At 40.6% G+C, this 24266-nt stretch overlaps 1 protein-coding gene across 3 annotated transcripts in view; it reads right to left on the bottom strand.

Moving 5' to 3' along the window:
• Positions 1 to 23016, bottom strand: part of ppm1lb (protein phosphatase, Mg2+/Mn2+ dependent, 1Lb) — a 144419-nt gene extending 121403 nt beyond the window's left edge. Inside the window, exons 1-4 of one of the 3 annotated variants that reach the window (XM_059947040.1) lie at positions 22381 to 22516; positions 13708 to 13821; positions 5361 to 5496; positions 5032 to 5214 (exon numbers count right to left, since the gene is read on the bottom strand). In XM_059947040.1, coding sequence (XP_059803023.1) covers positions 5032 to 5040 — 9 coding nt within the window. In that variant the 5' untranslated portion in view covers positions 5041 to 5214; positions 5361 to 5496; positions 13708 to 13821; positions 22381 to 22516. Of the gene's footprint in view, positions 1 to 5031; positions 5215 to 5360; positions 5497 to 13707; positions 13822 to 22380 lie in introns of all 3 variants that reach the window. The other 2 variants (XM_059947046.1, XM_059947031.1) reach the window with 2 other exon arrangements.
• Between the last annotated feature and the right edge of the window lie 1250 nt (positions 23017 to 24266).

Genomic DNA, 24266 nt, shown 5'->3' with positions numbered 1-24266 from the left:
TCATTGTGAACCAAAAACAGTATACTTGACTAAAAGACATCTACCTGAATTGCTGTTTAACTTGAGGAAAGCAATGTTTGGAAACACTCAAAAAGGCATACCCTGCATTTCTAATGCATGCATGGGAAGGCGCTATGAGAGATGGCATATATATTGGCAGAGAAGGAAAAGTGAACCAAAAACAGTGGAGGAAATTACCCCGTTAACATGTTCAGAGATCAACCAAGGGAAAATGTGTCTGGTGAAAGAGGTGAAAATTATAGAAGTTGATCTATTGAACAGCTACTTTCTCTCCACCATCAGGTTCATGAATGGACAATGAACCAACCTCACTTATTCTGATCTCTTCTGTACTTACATAATTTTCAAAATATACATTTCTTATTGCAATTTATAGTATGTTTTATGTATTGCAAAGTACCGCTGCCACAAAACAACAAATTTCAGATGTATGACAATAAGACCGTAAAATGTAGAGCAGAGTTAGGAACTCAGACCATGGAGTCTGATCTGCAATTCTATCATCACTGATTTATTTTCCTCTTAACCTCATTCTCCTACCTTCTCCGCATAACCTTTGACATCTATACCTATATACCTAATGATTTGACCTCCACAGCCATCTGTGACAATGAACCCCATGATTTTACCCACTACTCCATGGCTAAAGAAATCCTTTTTCATCTGTGTTCTAAAGGATTACTCTTCTATTCTGAGACTTTTCCCTGTGGTTCTAAACTTTCTGACGATTGGAAACATCCTCTGCACATCCACCCTATCTAGGTCTTTCAATATTCCATAGGATTCAATGAGATCCCTCCTCATTCTTCTAAACTCTAGCAAGTACAGGCCCAGAGCCATCAAATGCTTCTCATACATCAACCCTTCTATTCCCAGAATCACTCTAGTAAACCTCTGGACTACCTCCAATTCCACAAATCCTTTCTTAGAAATGAGGCCCAAAACTGCTCACAATACTCCAAATGCAGTCTGGCCAATGCATTATAAAGCCTCAACATTATATTCATACTTTTATATTCTAGTTCTCTGGAAATGAATGTTAGTATTGCTTTTGCCTTCCTTACCACGAACTTAACCTGCAAGTTAATCTTTAAGGAATGCTGCACTGTTACTCCCAAGTCCTTCTTGCACTTCTGATCTCTTATTTTGCTCCATATTAGTTCATGCTTTTATTCCTTCTATCAAAGTGCATGACCATACACTTCCCTAGACAATATTCCATCTGCCACTTCTTTGCCCATGCTCCTAATCTGTCTAAGTTCAGCAGACTTCCTGCTTCCACAACAGAAGATATATCTCCACCTTCCTTTATATCATCAGCAAACTTGGCCACAAACCAATTGATTCTGTCTGCCATATCATTAACATACAGCATGAAAAGTAGCAGATCCAACAGTAACCCCTGCAGAACACCACTAATCACCAACAACCAACCAGAAAAGGCCTCCTTTATTTCCATTCGTTGCCCTCTGCCAGCCAGCCAATCGTCTGTCAATGCTAGCATCTTTCCTGTAATACCATGGGTTCTTATCATGTTTAGCATCTCATGTGTGGCCCTTAGTCAAGAGCCTTCTGAAAATTCAAGTAGACAATATCCACTGATTCTTTTTTGTCTAGCCTGCCTATTATTTCCTCAAAGAATTCCAAAAGATTTGTCGGGTGGGATTTCCCTTTCAGGAAACCATGTTGACTTCAGACTGTTTTATCACGTGCCTCCACGATCCCCAAAACCTCATCCCTAATGATGGACTCTAACATCCTGCCAACCATTGAATTTAACCTAACTGGGCTATAATTTCACGTCTTTTGCCTCTCTTCCTTCTTATTGAGTGGATGTCAGGAAACGCAGAGGAGGTTTAACCCAAGAGCAGAGCAGTAGAGCAGTTTAGCAGTGAACAATAACTTTAATAATAGACCACAAAACATCAAACCACAAGGGGCCACAAAACAAGGGAGAACAGGAACTAAACACAACAGACATCAAGGTATACTTTAGGCTGGTTAAAAAGCTAGGAGCAACTGATTGAGTCAGCTGGTTTAATGAAAGAACAAGTTCTGTGGATGACAAATGGGTAAAATAGGCTGCAGGTGATGAGTCTGAACCAAGCTGTAGATGAATCCTATTAGCTGGGTGGAGACTGGGAGGTGCTGCATGTGCAGGCTGGGAAGTGTCACTAGGAGCAGACCTGACAGTGGAGTGACATTTGCAATTTTCCAGTCCTCCAGAACCTTTCCAGACCCTAGTAATTCTTGAAAGATCACTGTTAATACCTCCAAAATCTCTTCCAGAGACATTAAACCTGATTCTGATTCTCTTTGAGGAGTGCTAACCAATATTTCTGTGAGAAAGATTTTTAAGTAAGCTGTAGTGCTCTCGTTTGATAACAAAGTCACAAGCTATAGAAATGTTTACCATAAATTTTAAATAAGCTTCAAAATTATAGAAACTAACAACAGATTTAAAGACTTTATCATCAGAATAAAAGCACATTAAAAATAAGAAAATAACTTTAAAAATGCAATTGATTTATATAATGTAAATTTATAAATTCATTTTGCTCAAACTTCAATCAACTTTGGACACAATATATTCTGTTACGCAGCCTAAGCTAAGGTTCCAGAGACTTGAACCAAGGAATTAGATTATTTGGTGATGCTTCTTTCAGAAATTGGGTTTGCTGAATGTAAATTATAACTTCTAGATGAAATTATACTCATTGCAAAATGAGTTGCACCTTCACCTTCACTCATGATCCATGTTAATGCACTTGACATTCTTCCAGCATTACTTGTGAACTTCGTGATGTCGATCATCACAGAGCACAATTATAACTGGTTCTGACATAAATTGGAAGGTCCTGGAAGTGACATTGAAGAACGTCACTTCAGAATAAGGATTAAAACCTACAGAATTCTTAATTTATTTGTAGTTTAATGGACTATTCTATCATTGAAACTCATCGCAAGATGATACCAGAATAGACTGCAGACATTTGAAACATCTCCCAGAGTCCTCAGAGTGTACTCAAACCAGTAGTGTGCGCTCCTTGCAACCTTTAACAGCTGAGCAACTCGTTGATGGATACTTCAGTGCTAGCAGCATTTTTATTACTGGAAGCTTTCCAAGTATTGTCAGCAAATCTGGGAGGGTCACAGTCAGCACGCAGGTCACAGTAATACCAACGTCCTCAGACCCTTGTTCCCAAAGGGTCATTACAGATAAAGGATCATGGCTGGTCCTCTCTAATGAGCAATATTAGCTCAGGCTCTCAAGATGTGACAAATGAGATCTTCGACATTTAGCAGGGTGACCTTTGGGTATGGAGCACTCTTACCATGGAGGTCAACTGTTTTCAATTTCCAGGCATCTGGTGGCTGTTAGAGAGCATACCTCTCAGTTTATTACCCATCAGATCAGGAGAGAAGTCATCCAGGCTCTGCATACATAGAGGAACAACTTTGTGGTCTTTGGTTTTTGTGAAGAATAGAAGGCAGCATCTCGTGCACTGGGATTTTCCAGGATTGTTGTCTTTCCCAAGGCGCAAGCAGCCATCTACTGCACTCATGTTTCATGAAGGCTCCCTGGAAGAATCTAGTTTTATAGGGTTTCTTCCTCATGTGCAAGTTGCTGTATCTCAAAGATGAATATTCATACGCCACTTCCATTTTTCCTAGCAGCTCCCACAACTTAATCGCTCTCAAGGAATCCATTCGGCCAGCCTTCTTAATCAACAACACTGCCAATAAAGGGGAACATCTATCCAATTGATGTTGACATCAGTTTGTTCTCCTACCATTCCAGCTGAGTGCCAATACAAAAGAAGAAGAGTAGTAGTGTAGAATACTACTATGCTGAAAATGAGACTACAATGTTGTCAACAGTCCAGGGCTGAATTTGCCTAACTGATGTAGAGTCTTCCCTGTGGTGTGGTGCAGGCTGCATAACCTGGCCAACCGGAGAGAACAACTGATACACTAGTCAGAAACACCACATACTGAGTATCAAAAATAAAATCAACAGGAGCACCAGGACAAGGAGGATAAATAAAGCTCTGGAGGATATTTCTGTTCTAGCTCGTGCCTTGGGAAAGACAACAATCCTGGAAAATCCCAGTGCATGAGATGCTGCCTTCTATATCCCTGCTGAGCCAAGAAGGGAGGCAATATCTCATAACTGGTTCACTTTTGAACAATAATTCTTATGGGACTTAGTGAGTCTCCCTATCAAACAATTGACCCTCTACAAGTACCTTCCATAAAAATGATCACAGTACACCAAAAAGCATGAGTGAGAGTCCAAAAGACACACAATATTCCATATTTGCTGCTTTGTGGGACTACCACAATGATTTACAATCCCTGTTGTTGCTACTTAAATGCCTTGGCACAACATCTCTGTATATCTTGATGAATGGTTTTCTGTTTAAACCACTCCAACCTCCAGATGAAATATAAAAAATTGGAGCAATTCCAATCTGCAGATGCTAACAAGGAACAAAATCTTTCATGCTCTGACAAGCTGATCAGTGCCAATGGTAGATACTTGCGGCAATGCAACTGACAGTAATGTACATCACAATATATTGAGCAGACTGCCATGCAATGGGAAAGGAGATATATTTCATGCCAGTAAAATCCAGACTCATTCAACTGAACGCAAAAGGTTTATTTTAAAGCCCTGAAACAACTGAGTACACCAAGATAAATGATGGGAAGAATGTACCTAAATCTCCCCTGTGAGGACAAGCTTCTTGTTGTATCCAAAATTTGAATAGGTAAGCCGGACAACGTTCCCACTGTCTCATTATTCATCTGCATCAGCTTTGTCACTAAAGTATCCCAAATGTAGCTTTCACTTGAGTCTTCTTGGGGAAGTATTGACGTGTAAATCATCTCCCTTCAACTCCTTCAACCTTGTGCGTACCCACATCAGATTCCTATGCTTCTTCTGAAAGACAGTGCCCTGCTTATACCTGGCACCTCTACCAGTCAAATGCCCCTCTAACCTACTTTTTTCATCCCCGCAGTGCCAGTCTCTGAGATGGTGCTGTGTGATCAGGTGCAATGACACACTGTGCTCATCCTCATCAAGTTCCTCCTCTCTTTTCCTTCCTTCCTGTTCTTTCATCTCCTTGTTTCCACTTGGTCCTGATGTTGTAGTGAAGGGTTAAACAGAAGAGATATCCTCATATCCTGCACAGACAAAACAGAAGAGAGTTGCATATATAAGCAGTGCACTTTGGTGATGCAGAAATGTATTCATGGTAATAAAGATATATGCTATTGATCTTTACAAAGGTGATGCACTGATCACAATGAATCAGAGTTAATGTACATACCTGGCAGATTTCATACTGCCTCTCCACAAGGCTTCACATGAGGGGGTGGATCATCTCCTCCAGCTTGGTGAGACAGTGCACTTGAGAGAGCATCTCACCTATCCAGGTGGCCTCTCTCTTATTCTTTGTTGTTGAGCTAAATGGAGCAAATGGACACTGAATAACCTTCACATTGTCCCATGTACAGGGAAGTTATTGACACATAGGTGGGGTTGTGTTGGTGTCTAACTATTTGTGTGTTTCTGTGTGTTTGTGTAAATATTTCAGTGTGAGAGAACAGTTATTACATTTCTTCTGATATTATTGCAATGTGTGGGAGTTTTCAGCCCAAAGCCACCTTCTGCTAAGATGGTGTGATGCTGGCAGTATCTCCTACCACATCTTTCACTCCTCTTCCCAGATCCCATAGTGGTATATAAGATCTCATTGATGAGCAACTTTGTCACTTACAGATATTGCAGAAGTCAGGCAGCTCCTCTCTTTCCATGATAGTCACAGTATGTGTTGCTGTTGTATGGCTGTGAGGGTGTAATACCTTACAGATTAAGGCTGGCCCCATTAGGAAATCACCAGGCCACATTTTAGCAATTCTTTATGAGTGGAAAATATGCTATACATGTTTCAATTTCCCATGTCATGAGGGGTAATTAACTTAGCAATAGTGCTTCATGCAACAATGTTTCAACAAGATGATTTCAACTTCTTGCCAGATAGATATTAAGATAATCAATTACTGCCAATTAACACAAAAATTCAGAATACTTACTAAATATAAACAGTTAATTATCTACTTATACAATTGTTTTATTTCTTAAAGAAAATATTGCTTTCTGGGCAATTCTTCTGTACAAAAGCAGAGATTTTTCAAATTAAACATTCCTTATATCTTTTTACCAGAAGACTACTAAATTTTGTTGAGTGTACTTCATGTTCTTACAGAATGTGCTGTGGTTATTATGCATTTTTAGTTAATTCTTTCATACTGTACATGTCATCATTAGTATAAAATGGCACAAAGCTCTGTGTCAAATGTTACCAAAATTTATTCTCATTTTTAAGCAAATCTATGGTGACATTTATTTTATGGCTCTCAAAATGATTAATTTTCCATCACAAATCACTTCATTTTTCACATATTCTCTCTGATATAAAGCAACATGTAAAAACTCCAGATGATCCAGATGTTTGTTGTTCTATTTCCAGCATCTGCAGCCTCTTGTGTCTCAATATAAAAACTCTGTTTGTGGAACAGTAAATTTTGGGGAAGATAGTCTGTCATCCAGATGTATTATCAAATAAACCTGTAACTGTGCTACTCTCAAGCACAGGATGAAGTGCAGTCTTCTGTTCAGCAGGATTCTGGCACTTGGACACGAGGGCTGTACCATTAGACACCTTATGGATTCCAAGGAAGCAGTGAAAATTTCTCACTTCTCAAGGTAGGTGAAATGCTTGTGGCGCCTATGCCAAGTTAGGCCTGGCAGAAACACAGTAGATCCATTATAATGAATGGGAGAAGTTGGTTGCCAGGGGAAAGGTGATAGGAGTTTTTTTTTTGCAACACACACAAAAAAGACACATACGTTTGGACGCTGTTCATAGACTTCAGTACAGCATTCAACACAATCATCCCTCAGAAACTGACTGGAAAGCTGAGCCTATTGTGCCTTAATACCTCCCTCTGCAACTGGACCTCAGTCAGTCCGGAACGGGAGCAGCATCTCCAACACCATCACACACTGAGCACGGGGACTCCCCAGGGTTGTGTGCTCAGTCCACTGCTGTTCACTCTGCTGACCCACGACTGTGCTGCAACACACAGCTCGAACCACATCATCAAGTTCGCCGATGACACGACCGTGGTGGGTCTCATCAGCAAGAACGACGAGTCAGCTTACAGAGAGGAGGTGCAGCGGTTAACGGACTGGTGCAGAGCCAACAACCTGTCTCTTAATGTGAACAAAACAAAAGAGATGGTTTTTGACTTCAGGAGGGCATGGAGCAACCACTCCCCACTGAACATTGACGGCTCCTTGGTAGAGGTCGTAAAGAACACCATATTTCTTGGTGTTCACCTGACGGAGAATCTCACCTGGTCCCTCAACACCAGCTCCATAGCAAAGAAAGCCCAGCAGCGTCTCTACTTTTTGTGAAGGCTGAGGAAAGTCCATCTCCCACCCTCCATCCTCATCACATTCTACAGGGGTTGTATTGAGAGCATCCTGAGCAGCTGCATCACTGCCTGGTTCGGAAATTGCACCATCTCGGATCGCATGACCCTGCAGCGGATAGTGAGGTCAGCTGAGAAGATCATCGGGGTCTCTCTTCCCACTATTACAGACATTTACAATACACGCTGCATCCGCAAAGCAAACAGCACTATGAAGGACCCCATGCACCCTTCATACAATCTCTTCTCCCTCCTGCCATCTGGGAAAAGGCTCTGAAGCATTCGGGCTCTCACGACCAGACTATGTAACAATTTCTTCCCCCAAGCTATCAGACTTCTCAATACCCGAAGCCTGGACTGACACCTTGCCCTACTGTCCTGTTTATTATTTATTGTAAATGCCTGCACTGTTTCTGTGCACTGTGTAGGTCTGTAGTCTAGTGTAGCTTTCTCTGTGTGTTTTTTTATTACATAGTTCAGTCTAGTTTTTTGTACTGTGCCATGTAACACCATGGTCGTGAAAAAATCTCATTGTTACTATGTACTGTACCAGCAGTTATGGTCGAAATGACAATAAAAGTTGACTTGACTTGAAATGCTGGAGGAACTCAGCAGGCCGGGCAGTATCTATGGAAAAGAGTATAGTTGACGTTTTGGACCCAGACCCTTCATCAGGATGCTTGGCCTGAAAAGTCAACAATACCCTTTCCCATAGATGCTGCCTGGCCTGCTGAGTTCCTCCTGTATTTTGTGTGTGTTGCTTGGATTTCTAGAATCTGCAGATTTTCTCTTGTTTGTGATTGGAGTTTTTTTTAAATATGTGATTTTATTCTGTGTAATTATTCTTGTGTGTGTATGCCTATGGTTTTTCAGTCTTTTAATTAGAAAAATGTTATTTAAAATTCAAAGACATATGCTAACACTGAACAACAGCTTGTAAAGTCAATAGATAATGAATGACTATTGAGGTCATTCTTTTAATGCAGCCTACCACCTACCTTGTGAGTGTCATCTCATCTGCTCATCTACACTGATAAACTAGGAACAACACCCCGTGACCATGCTGGAAGAAACTGTGTGATTCAGCAATGGGTAGCCAGCAATCCGGGCAGAGAAAACTCTGCTGCAATGGTAATTTGTTGAATCTGAATCAGAATCAAACAGGATTGACAGGATTGAAATCTGTTCTCTGCAAATTTTGTGAAAGAACAGAAAACTTGCATGTACTTCTCACACCCTTTTTAGAACATCCCAAAGCCATTTACAGTCATTTAGCTAAAACACTGGAGGTAACTCTGCTATTCTTTCCATACAATTTATCATGCCCATCAGAGGAACCAGAAAGGAGCCTGGTTTAATGATTCATCTCAATGCCAAGTAGAACAGCACTTTCCATTTATAGAGCATCTTTAACATGGAATATTATCCCATGGATGCACACTGCAAAAAAAGTGGTTTCAAGCCAAATGAGGAGACATTAGGACAGCCATCAGAAACAGATTTAAAGGAACATTTTTAAAGTTAACGAAAGAGGCAGTGAGGCAGAATATAATTCTGAACCCAATGGTCCATACTACAAAAAGAAAAATTACAAATTACCAAGCAAACAGAGCTTATGTAGGGCATTGCAGCCCAGAAATGACAGAATTCTCAGAGGAAGTTACAGTGAAAATGAAGGGGATAGTGGTGGTTGATGAAGCCTTGAAGACATTTGATTAAAGTAGAGGTACTGGGTCTGCAGAGTATTGGAAGGGCGGAAGTTTATAAAGGAGAGAAGAAACAGCTGCAGAAAGCTGCAAACTCAACCAGCTCCATTATGGACACTAGCCTCTCCAGTATTGAAGATATTTTCAAAAGGTGATGCCCCAAGAATGCAGTATCTGCTATTCAGTACCCCCATCACCCAGGGCATACCTCTTCTCATTGCCTGCATCAAGGAAGAGGCACACTTAACGTTTTAGGAACAGCTTCTTCTCCACTGTCATCAGAGTTCTGAAAGGGCAATAACCCATGTACACTACCTCACTGTTTTTTTTATCTTTGCTCTCTTTTTGCAGTACTTAATAACTTTTATATTTCTCATTGTAATTTATAGTTTTTAAAATCTAATATTGCAATCTCCTACTGCCTCAAAACATATATCATGACTTTTTTTTTCAACAATACTTTTTATTGTTTTTTTTAATAAAGACAGCATAGTATAAATGAGGTTTTTGTAGTGCATAACAAATTTATTAAATGTACAATTCACATCTATGAAAGAGATGCACCCATTGTACAATCATGCTTTGGTTACCTTCCTGCCCCGCACCCCTCCCAATCCCCATCTCCATGCCATCATTGCATTAGCAAAAAGGGTTAAACAGAACCTTTATCCCCACAGAGCTGCATTGGTATAGAGAAGGTGTATTTTCCTAATACATTGACTGCTGAATGTTTACAAATCTGAGTCTGTAGAATTTTACCAGAAAATGCTAGAGGTTAGGGATTTATGTGCAGAGGAAGGGAAGAAAGGAAGGACCTTTAGTTTGGCTGGGAATTCTGAAAATATTCAAGAAAGGGTCCCCACACCTTTTTGAACTCTATGTCCGATTTGTGAATTGAATAAGGGATCTTCTCAAGGTATAGACTGGAGTCCCTGAGCCACTGAGCATGGGTGGGCAGGGCAGCATCCCTCCACCTGAGCAGGACCGCACGCCTGACCAAAAGAGAGGCAAAAGACTGTGTGTGATGTCCCCCTCTCTGGAGCTGCCGAAAAGAGCAGTCAAAGGAGTAGGTTCCAAATTGTAATTAAGTATTTAGGATAGAGTTTGGAAAACATCTTTCCAGTATTTTTCCAAGCTAGGGCACGTCCAGTACATGTGAATAAGGGAAGTCTCTCCCCTTTTGCATTTGTCACAGCAGGGATTAACGTCTGGGTAAATACGAGATAATTTGGTTTTAGACATATGGGCTCTGTGTACGACCTTGAACTGTAACAGGCAGTGGTGGGCACAGAAAGAGGTTGAGTTAACTAACTTGAGAACTGAATCCCATACATTGTCTCACAGTGAGAAATTTAAAACTTGCTCCCAGGCAGTTTTAATTTTGTCAAGGGGGCTCACCTCAGAACCGCTAGCTTGTCGCAAATTGTAGATATTAGACCTTTGCGCAATGGATTCATGCAGAGAAACATATCAATGACGTTTATATTGGGTGGCTCAGGGAAGTTTGATATCAAAGGGCTGATAAAATGTCTAATTTGCAAAAATCTGAAGAAATGAGTGTTGGGAGGGTTAAACTTTGCAGACAGTTGTTCAGTTGGGATCCCTGAATGTGTCATCTCCTTAGATGCAGAGAAAGCGTTCGACCATGTGGAATGGAATAACCTCTACTGTTTTAGAAAAATTTGATTTTGGACCAAGTTTCATCACCTGGATTAAACTGTCATATTTGCGTCCCACTGCCTCTGTTTTGATCAACTCTCAGCAATCCCAACCTTTGAACCTCAATCGTGGAACCCGCCAAGGGTGCCCTTTAAGCCCATTACTTTCCGATCTGGCCATAGAGCTGCTGGCGATTGTGTTCCACAGTTGTGCGGATCCGACAGGGATTTGGAGGGAGGGAGTTGAGTGCAAAGTCTCCCTTTATGCTGACTATCTTTTACTTTTTGTATCAAACCCGATCACCTCCTTACCACCCCCCCCTTCTCACTCCTTAACAAATTCAGCCAGTTTTCAGGATACAAACTTAATTTATAGAAGAGTGAACTTTTTCCAACAAATGGAGAAGCACCAGCATCAGAGTTCCATAACCTCCCTTTTAAGGTAGTGAATAACCAATTTACTTACCTTGGCATCACAGTGACATGGAAACATAAGTGTCTGAAGAAAATTTCATTAATTTGTTGTATCATACAAAACAGAACCTAGCACAGTGGTCACCCCTGTCCATGTCCCTGATGGGCTGAATTAATGTTGTCAAAATGAACATCCTTCCTAAATTCTTACACCTTTTTCAATCCATACCAACTTTCACTGCTAGAGTCTTCTTTGACTCGCTAGACTCAGTCATATTGTCCTACTTATGGAAGGGCAAGTGTCCCCAACTAAATAAAGTCCATCTTCAAAAATCTAAAAGTGTTGGGGGCATGGCTCTGCCCAATTTCTCCTTATATTACTGGGCAGCTAACATACACTGTCTCATCTTTCGGTCTCATTTTTCCAACCAATCTGACTGCCCAATATGGGTGGCAGTGGAGCTAAACTCTATTAAGAATTTTTCCAACTCCGCACTTCTTGGATCCGCACTCCCTTTTCTTAGTCCTAAACCAATTGTTAATCCTGTTATCAGGCACACCCTGAGAGTATGGGCTCAGTTCAGAAAGCATAGTGGTCTTCATGGCTTCTCTCTTTCAAGTCCTATTCTATATAATCATCTCTTGCAGCCTTCTATACATGATCCAACATTTCAAGACTGGTACAGAAAGGGCATCAGGCGCTTTAAAGATCTTTTATAGACAACTGCTTTGCATCATATCGTGATTTTTAAAAAAATCTTTTGAGATAGAGCACAGAATAGGCACTTCCAGCCCTTCAAGCCAAGCCGCCCAGCAATTCCCTCGATTTAATCTAAGTTTAATCACGGGGCAGTTTACAATGACCAACTGACCTACCAACAAGTACATCCTTGGACTGTGGGGGGAAACACACGCTGTCACAGGGAAAACATGCAAACTCCTTATAGGCAGCAAAGGGATTTGAACCTGCATTGCTGGCACTGTAAAGCATTGTGCTAACCACTACGTTTTACATATGCTAGTGATATTAAACATGATTCTGACTCTGAGATGAAAAATACTTGAAGAGAACAGTGAAATAATTCCACTGGAAAATAACAAAAGCAGAAGAAAGAGACAAACGAGAGAAAATCTGCAGATACTGGAAATCAGAGCATCACAAAAGAATAAAAGAAAGGGTAAGAGAGAAGGTAGAAAGATTGAGTTTAGTGTCTGCATCATGAGTACATGTGGAGCAAAGTTCTTAGCTGTTGTTTCTTAATAGTGATGTGCAGATAAGGAACAAGAGGAAGACATAGACTGCTGTGTATGATAGACAGAAGGCATGAATGCCAATGCTCTGACTCCGATTGAATATATAAGATGATTAGGTTAATTCCATTCAGCCAGAGAAGAAAGGAACTGGAAGTGAATGTAGTCCTTGATCATTTCAGTTTTCTATAAGTACACTCAAATATCAATCATAGGCTTGGCACTTGACACTTTTATTGGAGAAATTTCATTGCTTTGGCAAAGATGGAAATAAAATTGAATAAATTCAAATATGGAGCCATTCGAAAATGGGCACAGATTTGCAAATCAACAGCAGTTTAATGTTGGATTGGGGTGTGATGTACTGTTTTGTTATTTTTCTTGTAGTTTAGCTTTCCTATGCTTGTTTGTAATTTTATATAATCACTTATATGATGTACATGTAATTGTTCAGTTAATTATCCAGCAATAGCAGTACAGGGACTTCTGTACATTTCTAGAAACTTCTTTGCTTTCTATAGCCAGTGTCACACCACTTGAATTTGACTATCTTATAGATTAATTATTATCAATGGAATTTTTTGTTATCTGTATTCCGAATATGAGACAGCCACAACAAATATTTGTCTTGCCTTTCTTTGTTCATACAACATTTAATAAAATTGCTAGCATTAAGTTTTATTCTTCATTCTAGGCTTCTGAAGAAACACTGGATTGCAGAAGTATCAGTATCTAACACAAAATAAAATGAGTTTACTACACTAGAAATAACCAGCTAAATTCCTGAAAGCAGCACTAGGCTAAACACCAAAAATATATTTGGCAATTTCTCTGTATGCTATGTGATCGAATATTCTGCAAAGTTTACCTGGTCTAGATGTTAAAGACTGTATGTTTCTATTGAATCTCTTATCAAGCAGATGATATTCATTTACAGATAGGAGGGGCTGGCAACCAACAATCTTTCAGCATTAGTGTTTAAAATATATGATACAAGTATTATCAACCAAAGAGCATTGAAAGGTACACACAAATTAGGAAATTACTCTTTTTGGCATATTCAAACTAGAAAAAAAGCATGTAAGCAGACTTGCAAACTATTTTGAAAGATAAACTCTAACTGGCAAAACTGACTTTCAAGAACTAACCTGATGAAAAAATGGCAGCCTCAACTATTAACTTCGTTTCTCTTTCCACAGATATTGCTTGGGCTGCTGAATATTTCCAACATTTACAGATTTCATTCCAAGAGCTTGTACTTCCTGCAAAAGTACATTTTTCATTACAGATCGGAATTGTTCGTACAAGTTAAGTCAAGTCACTTTTATTGTCATTTCGACCATAACTGCTGGTACAGTACATAGTAAAAATGAGACAACGTTTTTCAGGACCATGGTGTTACATGACACAGTACAAAAACTAGACTGAACTACGTAAAAAACAACAAAGAGGGAAAAAACAACAACACAGTATTAGATTTGGACACAATGAATTTAAATCTGCTTTGCTCAGTAGACAGTATGGGCATCGAGTTAAAGGCCTTGGAATTGAAGCAAAATATGAGATTCTTTTGAATGTTATGTAATTGAAATCTGACTTTACTCCTCTTACTCACATGTGTTGACATTATTTCGTGACCCATATTCCCATCACAGTTGAAGTGCCATAAATCCAATTTTTAAGGTTACTGAATTTAATTCAATTTTTTCATGAACTAACATCATTGTTACTCCTAGGAAAACCATGCTGTACCATGACGTAGCAGGATTGGGACCGTCAGATAAGTTTGAACCTTCCCATATAGCACCAATATATTCCTTCCCCAATTTCACTACTGACTCCATGCAACCCAGGGCTCAACCTCCAGGTGTTCAGGAGTTCCCCATTCTCTAACCCTACTGATGTTCAAAGCTCCCCTGGTCCCCTGAAGTTCTGAGGTTTCAGCCACACTGGTGGACATAACCATATTTGAAGACCCCTTTCCCAGCCCTGGCAATCTTCGTAATTTCCCTCCCAACCACAATCCCAGTACTAATCCTCACTGTCCTTGAAGGAAACTCCAACTCCATTACCAACTGGCCACTTACCTTTCTTAGGAACCCAATCACAGACCCTAACCTTGAGCTTTAGCCACTAGCCTTCTGTTCTGTCTGAATCCTCATACTTAACCACCCTTCCCCCCCACCCAAAATTCCCAGATCCAGATTCGGTTCCAGTTTACAATTTTTTTCCATGAAGGAAAAAAGCAACAACCTTTCACAAGGGCTTGAGGAACTCTATGCATTAGAACTTCCAGACAAGGATAAAACTTTTGGGAAAGATTTAAACTAGTTTGTCAGGAGGGGGGTGGGAAGCAGAGCGATAGGTCAGAAAATGGGGCAGTTGTTGTGAAGGAAGATGCAGCCTGTAGAGAGACTGTGAGGAAGGGCAGGAAATGGAAAGGGCATAATCACAGTCAGTTGAATGGGCTGAAATGGGTCTATTTAAATGCAAGAAGTATCAGAAATAGAGGAGATGAACTTAATAGCATGGGTCAGTACATGGAAATATGAAATTGTGCCCATTACAGACTTGGCTGTCATAAGAGCAGGAATGGCTGCTGGATATTCCAGAGTTCAGGTGTTTCAAAAGGGACAGGGAGGGAGGTAAAATAGGTGGAGGAGTGGCATAGCTAAGCAGGAATAGTATCACAGCTAGAGAAACAGAGGACATCCTGGAAGGATCATTTACTGAGTCAGCGTAGGTGGAAGTAAGAAACAGGTAGGGAGCAATCACTCTACTGGGAGTATTCTATAGACCCCCCCCCCCCCCAACAGCAACAGACGTTGAGGTGCAGGTTTGGAAGGCAGATTTTGGAAAGATGTCAAAATAACAACGTTGCTATCGTTGGTGACTTCAACTTCCCTTATATTGACTGGCACTTCCTCAGTGCAAAATGTTTAGATAGGGCAGAATTTGTTAAGCAAATAGCCTGAACTATTTTTTTAATACCAAAGCCAATGATCTTTTCACAATGTGTTCCATTCATTGGCTTTCTTCAAAAGCACTTTGAAAACCCTTTTTTCTCATTTTGTTATTTCATATTTTACCTTGTTCTTCTATGCAGGGGGCATTATAAAAACAAAAATAAATCAAATAAAAAATATGCACTTGAACTCAACTCACCTAATTACTTGTGTTGTTTTGATCCATGGGGTAGCACAAATCAATACCACAGCTCCAAGATATAATGCTCCCTAAACATACACAACCCTTATGCAAACAATGAATTTAATCAGGCACTGCATATAAAAAAACATTTAAACACTGGATGAAGTAGGTTTTTGGCAGACCAAAAATATTCTTTTATTTAAATGGTGCATGCATTTTTAATTGATTGCTCTAAGTATTGTCGCAACAGAACCTTTCATAGGGTATACACAGAAGCTAGAATTAATCTTATAATTTATATTGTGCTACCTGAAAATACAATTATTGGATAGGGCTTGTGTGTGTGTGTGTTTGTGTGTGATCTTACAGCAAAATGAAAAACCTGCGCAGTAACAGCACTTTGATGTATTGCAAAAGAAATAATTGATCACATTGCCAACAATAGGTATGAATGCTCATGAAGTATGTGGTTCACTTTTACAAAACTTTGCAATAAGGTACTGAACTATCTGATACATCATCATCTAATCTCCAATGAGAGAACATTTGTTTTGAATATGATAAATAACCTTAATATTAACCATACTAATATGTGGGAAAGCAACGGGAATGTCAAAAATGTAAAATTAGGGAATGTATTCACAGCCCATGAATACAGTTTTGAGGCAAGTATCTCACCATGGAGCGATGGAACATACCAATGACCACACTATACTTGTATTGGACTTCCAACCTGATTTAAAATTCAACATTAGATGTGTACACTTCCAAAGCTTCAGGAACCTCAGCTACAAAAGGAAGCAGAACTGGAAGTGGAATTGGTTTATTACTGTCATTTGTACCAAGATACGGTGAAAAACTTTTCTGCATATGGTTTGTACAGATCAATTCATTGTGCAGTATATTGAGGTAGTTCAAGGTAATATAGTTACAGAATGCAGAACAAAACATAATAGCTACAGAGAAAGTGCGGTGCAGGTGACAGTAAGATGCAAAATCATTACAAGGCACTGTGAGACCAGGAGTAATCTTAACAAATGAGGGAACCATTCAATAGTTGGGTAAGAGCTATCACTGAGCCTGATTATACATGATTTCAGGCCTTTCCATCTTATGCTTGATGGGTGAGGGGAGAGGAGAGAATGTTAGGGGTGGTCTTTAACTATGCTGGCTGCTTTATTGAGGCAACAAGATGTACAGAGATGTACAATCACCTGAAGCATTCTTTCTGCACCTTGTAGGTCAAGAGGAGAAAAAGAGCAGCTCCAATAAACTCCACCTGCTAATCATCTATCTCTCTCACAACTGCTCAACAAAAATATATTCAACTCCTTGCAATGCACTCTCACTATTGTCTCTCTCATTACCCCCAGCCCTGATTCCCCAGCTGTATACAGCAACCCATTCCTCCACCCTTTTTTCTAATTACTGGGACCTCTTGTTGATGTTCCTTTTAACAAATGTGCGCTTATTAGCTCAACGGACAGCTCAATGGGAAGTCACAACAATAAGTATGATGAGGTCTTGGCAAAATTCTGTGTCCTTGGCCTCAAAACAAAAATCAGTTTGCTACATCCTAAGCAACACACACAAAATCCTGGAGGAACTCAGCAGGCCACAGCATCTATGGAAAAGAGTAAACAGTTGACGTTTCAGGCTGAGATCATGAAGGATCTCAGCCTGAAATGTCGATGCTTCCTAGCCTGCTGAGTTCCTCCAGTATTTTCTGTATGCTGCTTTGGATTTCTGGCATCTGCAGATTTTCTTGTGTTTGTGATTCTATTGCAACATCCTACCCTACTTCCCTCAAGTCACGAGTCTTAAATGCAGATAACATGGGAATGTTCCAAGTTCACTCATAGTTCAAAAATAACCTTCTGAACTCTGGAATAATTCTCATTTATTCCACTACTGCACCCTCTTCACTATTCATAGGATAACTAGTTTCCAATCAGAACTCTATAATCCTTGACCCTCTTATGGTCTGAAAGTCCATCCATCACAGCTTTGAACAAATGCATGTAGTAGGAACCCATAACTCACAGCTCACTAGATACAGAAACCCAAACATTTATAACTCATCCTTCCTCATTGGGCAACTCCTCTCTGATACCATGCTTTTGGTTTTGGACTTTGGCACCAGGGAAGGTATCCTCACAACATCTCTTCTGTCAAATTCCCTCAGAACCTTCTACATTTCATCCCAAGACTGTACCTCCTTTGTGAAGGATACCAAAACCATACAGTGTGGTCACACTGCTCAATCATTCTGCACATTCTCACTTGTGATCTATTCTACAGGCAATAAGGCACCATTCCATTTGCCTTCTTAATTACTTGCTGAGTCTGTATGATAACTTCTTGTATTCTTTCAGATGTCCCAGTAACTGCTTTTACATAACATAATGTTACTTAAATAACATTTTGGCCTTTTAATTTTCCTACCAAAGTGCACAACCTCACTTCTCTTATCATATTTACTTTGCTGTCTTTTTGTCTCCACGTCCCCAATGAATCCCTGTCTCTTTGGGTCCTCTCAATGTACTTTCCTATCTATTCCTGCACTGTCAGCAAACTGTCAAGAGTTATTAATGTAGATGTATTGTATACAAAAAGTTAGGAATCTAATCTTGCTGAAATGCTCAGTTTTTAATATCATTTTAAAAGAAATGTCATACTGGCCGCAATACATTCATGAAGCTTTGATTCCAAGTGGAATACTGTCACGTTTTTACCATGTTGGGATTAGTACAATGGCACTACCTTTGTCATTTTTTGTCAAAAAAGGTTTTTTCTTGTTTGATTAACATTTAAAGTGTCCCTTACCTTTGACAAAATTGTTTTATCTATATTCCTTTGGCAATATGATAGTAAATTCAAAACTGAAACACTCAAGGACTCTAACAGTAATTATAATTAAATCCTGTCATCCCCTGTATCCATCTGAAGATGTTACAGGAGGGTGGTAATCCTTGTTGTGGAGGCATTATCTTTCATTAAATGCTTGCTCCTTGTCACATCACGGGCGATCAATGTTGGTTGCAAAAGCATAAACTATTATTTCATTTTAATAGCGCTGTAAAACAAAATACGCCGCGTGCATAGAGATTACGGTTAACACAAAATTATTTTAATAGTGAAGGAGTTATCAGAAAGCGCACTTGTACCCTAAGGGGCATTTTACTGAGCTATCGAAAAGCAGGTTAAATTAAAGCTCAGTGGGAAAGGCGGGAGCAGGGCAGAGGTGATTGATAGTGTAGATATTATTTAGTAATCCGAACACGTTTTCATCTGGTTGTAGGGCACAGCTGCTTGTAGAACTGTGAAATGCAAGGTCGCATATGATGAGCTCAATTGCTGAAGTCAGAACAGAGGTGCACCACCTATCCAAAACAGCCAACCACCCCCCCAAAGTCTAACACAGCCTACACACAGCTGTGTCTACCCGCTGCTATTTTCCACCTTCCAAATCCCCCGCCAACGTGACTACTTCTCCCATCACTGCCATCTCCTCAAAATCGTGGTGACGAACCAAGAGGCGTGTTAGTTAGTCTCCATGAAGGTTACACCTACGTACTGTCCCGTCTGCTGTGGTTAAACATTCACAGCGGAACACTTATGAAGGTCGAGATCAACACTGGCGCGTTCTCCCATTTCACTCGGCAACACACGAGCTTATTTCAAGGTTGACGAGAATTCTGGAATTTGTTTTACAACCTCTATAAAATCATCCAACTTCAAGACAGAAATTCAAATGAAGCAATAATGGAATCCATTAAAATAGTTTCGGCAGAAGGCGATCGTAACTGATGACCAACAGGAAACAAAACCCACAGGGGGAAAAAAAACACGGAAAATACAGTTCTCCAGACTGACCGAAAAAGGTCACCTTGGCCATTCCAGAGAGGCCTTTATTATTATTATTATTATTTACTTCGCCCACAAATAAAAACATTCTGCAGCACAAGCAGCCTTCAAAACCATGACAACACAGTGATGTTTTTGTTTGTGAGGAGCGGGACCGAGAATGCTATGATATGCTCTGCGCAAATTAACCCGGCGCAAGGTCTTCGAAACTGATGTAATTGAACAGAGACATCAGGCGCACAGGGACAACGTGCGTTTCAAAGTTTAGATCCACCGCAAATATCTAACACTATTTCAAGCAGAATTTCATTTTCCAGTCGTACATTCTCTGATTTGGAAATTACATTTGGATTTCAGTACAACAAATGTAGTTCGTGTGTTCGAAGACCTAAAAATTATCATCAGGCACAAATTGTTTCTACTCAGAAAAACTTTCGAAATAGATCCGAAGGAAAATAATTAAGTACTTCCTTACAGGAAGTGAACTATTAGTCTTTTTTACGGGGAAAAGGGCTTTGCAATCGTTTTTACCTCAATGCGGGTTCGCCAAACCCATGCAAACCCATGCAACAATGTAGGCTCTTGTGATACAAATTCAATCATCAAAAAGCAAATTAGCAGCTCATCCTATGAAGCATTTCAAACATTTACCTTTTGTTTGCAGATTCAAATACCAACATCTGAACATGTCAAAATTGTTAAAAGTGGGAAACTTAACGCAACACGGAGAAAGTCTGATGAACGATCGACCCGAAATTGCATATTGCACAATTAGACGGAGATGTAAAGATTTTTACTCCTCGTGTATGTGAAGATGTAAGAAATACAGTCAATTCAATTCAATTCAAACGTCAGCTGCTTTTTTTCTCCCTCTTGAGCTGTTGCCTGGCCCGCTGAATGGCCTTTTTACTGCTTCCATTTCACATTTCCAGTATCTGCAGGTTTCCACTCTTTTCGATGGAACCAACCAGCTCATATTTCCTTCAATCAGTGTTCTAATCTATTCTTAAAACGTTCACAATGGCTCGGTCATTATCACTAACAATCAATCCTTTATGGAATATAAAACTTCCCTGCTCTTTGCCCTATTTAACACACATAAGCGCCTGCAGAGAATTGCTCATTGTTTAAAACAAATTTAAAACGTTTCAACACGTCCTTCATCTTCAGATAAAATAGCATTATACTTTCATATATATGAAAAAAAGAGAAAATGCTGTAAATACTCAACATTTTAGGCAGTATTTGCGGAGAGAGTAACATATCGGTGACCTATGAAATATTATAAATAAAGCGAGTTAAAATTTGCGGGAAGGAGGACAAAGATAGTGGGTGTAAAAGAGGGCAAGTCTAGATTAGACAAGTGATGTTTATGCCAGCTGGAAGAAGGTGTAAAATGCTGGTGAAAAGAGTGTGTGTGTGTGTGTGTGTGTGTGTGTGTGTGTGTGTGTGTGTGTGTGTGTGTGTGTGTGTGTGTGTGTGTGTGTGTGTGTGTGTGTGTGTGTGTGTGTGTGTGTGTGTGTGTGTGTGTGTTGGGGGTGGGGTAGGGGACATTGAACTCCGAAATTACCAGGAGAGGACAGGCATAGAATGTAGATTAAATATCTTAAGGTTGAAGAGGCTGATTATCTGAGATTGGTGAATTCAATGTTGGATCAGGAAAATGTGGTACTTGAACTTATTAAAGACTGGTTAGAAAAGATGGCAGGCTCATGAGTTAAGGGCAACCAGATGAAAGGTGCGAGTCATCCCTGTGGTTTGAACATGTTGAGTTAGACCATCCAATCTGTGTTTGTGCAGCAGAAACTGTGCAGTGCGCAATGAAAGTAATATTTTATCTCTCTTGATCGCCATTCCATCCACACCGAACCACCCCACCTCCCTCTTTTCTCCGAACTTACGATTTATCTTATTTCTGCTTCCCCCCCCCCCCGTTGAGATGAAAGGTCACCCTCTGAAAAGTTAAGTCCTTATTTCTGCACAATCGCTGCACGACATGCGAGTGTTTCCAACAACTTGTTTCTTTTTTTACTTCTGGTTTTCAGCATTTTGCCTTTTTACATTTACAGCTTTCTTTATTTTTGTATTCCCCATTGCCAGCTGACATCCCAACAAATCCATTTTCTTTGCTTGCAGCCTTTTGTTTCTATGACTCTCGGGAATAGACCCGGTATTCTCTTCAGTGTTTATGCCGAAGTATTCCAGCAGTTTTTTTTCCTGTGTACTTGTGCATTCAGACTATTCTAATCTCGTGTGAAACCGAATGCCCCAATCCCCATGCTCTTCCTAACGTACAACATTCTTCCATCCGATTAATCACACGTTCACAACACAGCAATTCGCATTATCTAACGGAAGCATCACAGATACTACTGCACGAGTCCAAAAGATTTCCTCGTGTGTGTGTTTCACACTCACGCATCAAAAAGGACACAATGTTACATGTATAATACAGTAACTAAATGTGAAGGAAATATATATCGCCACTGCAGTAATGAAATGACAAACTATCAGGCTCAACAAGCGTTTTTTCCAAACCATGATCGGCTCCAAATCCCGTATGCAAATATTGTCGCTTTCCTCTGTACTTTTAAGACAAATCAACTGGTGATCTTAGTTCTTAAGATAAATGGGATGTCACAATCCTGCGAATGCATAAACTTCAATGATGATGCCGCTTTAACAAGTCACTTTTTCATCGGCGTCTAATATTTTATATTGTTCTCCCTAATGCTTAAATCATTCTAACTTTTTGTTTGGCATCGGTAGAAATAACACTTCTCTGTGAATATATAGGGACTCACCTCTCCCCCGTGTCCATCAAATATCCCGAAAATAGAAGGATGACTTTTATTGACCAGATCAGTAAGGACTTCAAATCGATCCTCCATGTGATCTCTTCTGCCTTGGATGGAATAAACGGCCACATTGTTGCTCTTGTATTCCCAGGTTTTGGAAAATTCTGCCTCTAGAACGTCCAAACCCCCGAACCGATCATTCTGAATGATTTCCACCACTTTCCCTTTCATCATTTTCACCGCATTCTGGCTCGATTTCACTATGGTCTTCACTTCATCTGTGTGAAAGAAATAACTCCAAAGAGCCAAGCTGATGCACAATAGAAATAAAGTTTCCGGTCTCAGAAGAAAATAACGCATGATGCGGCCTAAAAGAGACAACAGAGTCATTGTGTCTTCTATCATTTATTCTACAAACTTGAGGAGAATCACACAATCAATTCACCATCCTCTACAACGGGGACCTGCGCAAAAGAAAAAGGCAGTGTCTCCAATGCTCAAAGCCCGGTGCAAGATGCCGGCGGCGCTCGCACAGCCCAAGGGTGGCGGTGGCGGTGGCGGTCCCTCGCTCGGTGTGGCTGTGGACGGCGGCGCCGCTCCCCGGGCTCTCCCACCGACCGTGCTCCAGCCCAGCGCCGACAACACGATCTGCCGCATTCCCTCTGCGGGCGGGACCGGCCCACCGCCCGGCGCGGGGCGGCACCCGCGCCCCCCGCGCACTCCCGCGCCCTCAGCGCAGCCCGGCGCCGGCCGCCCGCACTCGCCTCCCCGCCCACAGCCGCCTGCCCCCCTGCAAAACGGAGGGCGGCTCATCAGGCACATATCCCGGCTGGTCATTAACTTTATTTTGATATGCGGGTTCCCCCGTCGCCTTTGGTAGATTCTGCTCGTAGCAGCTGGAGCTTTCAAACGGGCGGCCGGAAGGGTCAAAATTCAACCACTGTCGAAACGCGCTTTGGCCACACTGAAGTTCACTTCGTACCAGTCGACACTCGGTTTATGGCATCGTCTTCTTCATATTTCAAAGCACTTCCACATTCTGTCTGCCTTTGTCTGGTGGTAGAACCAGAGACGGGGAGAACAATAACTGTTTTTGAACTCTGTTTAGGTTCCTGCCAACCCTCACGAACGAAACACTAGTTTTTTTTAGTCTATTTGGAAAATGTTTACTGAGATTATTTAATAACTATTTGTTCGTAAGTGATTATAATTACTTCAAATATTTATTCATTTAACTTGGGCCATGTGGATTTTTCAATGTGAACTTGGACGCAGCTGAAATGATCACAACTGTGGATAGCAAGCGGATCAGAAGCTGAGAATCTGGCGAGAGTGAAAATTGGCTGGAACGGTGCCCGCGGCTTTACGTCCAAATTATAAGCAGTAGTCAGAACCCAATGATTCTAAATAAGCAGTTAACAAATAGTTTATTTTGTTTAGTGATTAAAATAGTTCCTATGTTAAGGGGCATGTGGAAAAGTAACAGAGTAATTTAAAGTGTAGACCTACTTTACAGAAAGCTTTTTGAAAGTTTGTAATCTGAATGGGGTGGGGGGGGGGGCAGCCGTGAAATGTAAGCCTACAATTCTTGCACAAAGGTGATCACTCGAGGTGAGAAACACCACTAAATGCTTGAGTTCAAAACGTAGGTTTCTAAACTTAAGGGAAGCTGGGTTTAGCGCAGGGTTTACCCAGATCACGGGTTCCAGAAGGCGCGGTTTTTATACCAAGGAGCAGATCACAATAGCAACTGGATTGAAAGATGCTGATAGAAAAGGGGTCCTTCGGAACAACAACTCTCTTTAACCAGTTTTAGGTGACAGCACCTCAAAGTGTCTGGATAAACTGCAGCACCTTCTGGAAAAGGTGCAGGGTTCAGAGCACTGGAGGGG

Source organism: Hypanus sabinus, chromosome 2, assembly GCF_030144855.1.
Source record: "Hypanus sabinus isolate sHypSab1 chromosome 2, sHypSab1.hap1, whole genome shotgun sequence".
NCBI classification, from domain to species: Eukaryota; Metazoa; Chordata; class Chondrichthyes; order Myliobatiformes; family Dasyatidae; genus Hypanus; species Hypanus sabinus.
The sequence above is the reverse complement of the archived record's forward strand: the minus strand, read 5'-3'. Positions and strand labels throughout refer to the sequence as shown.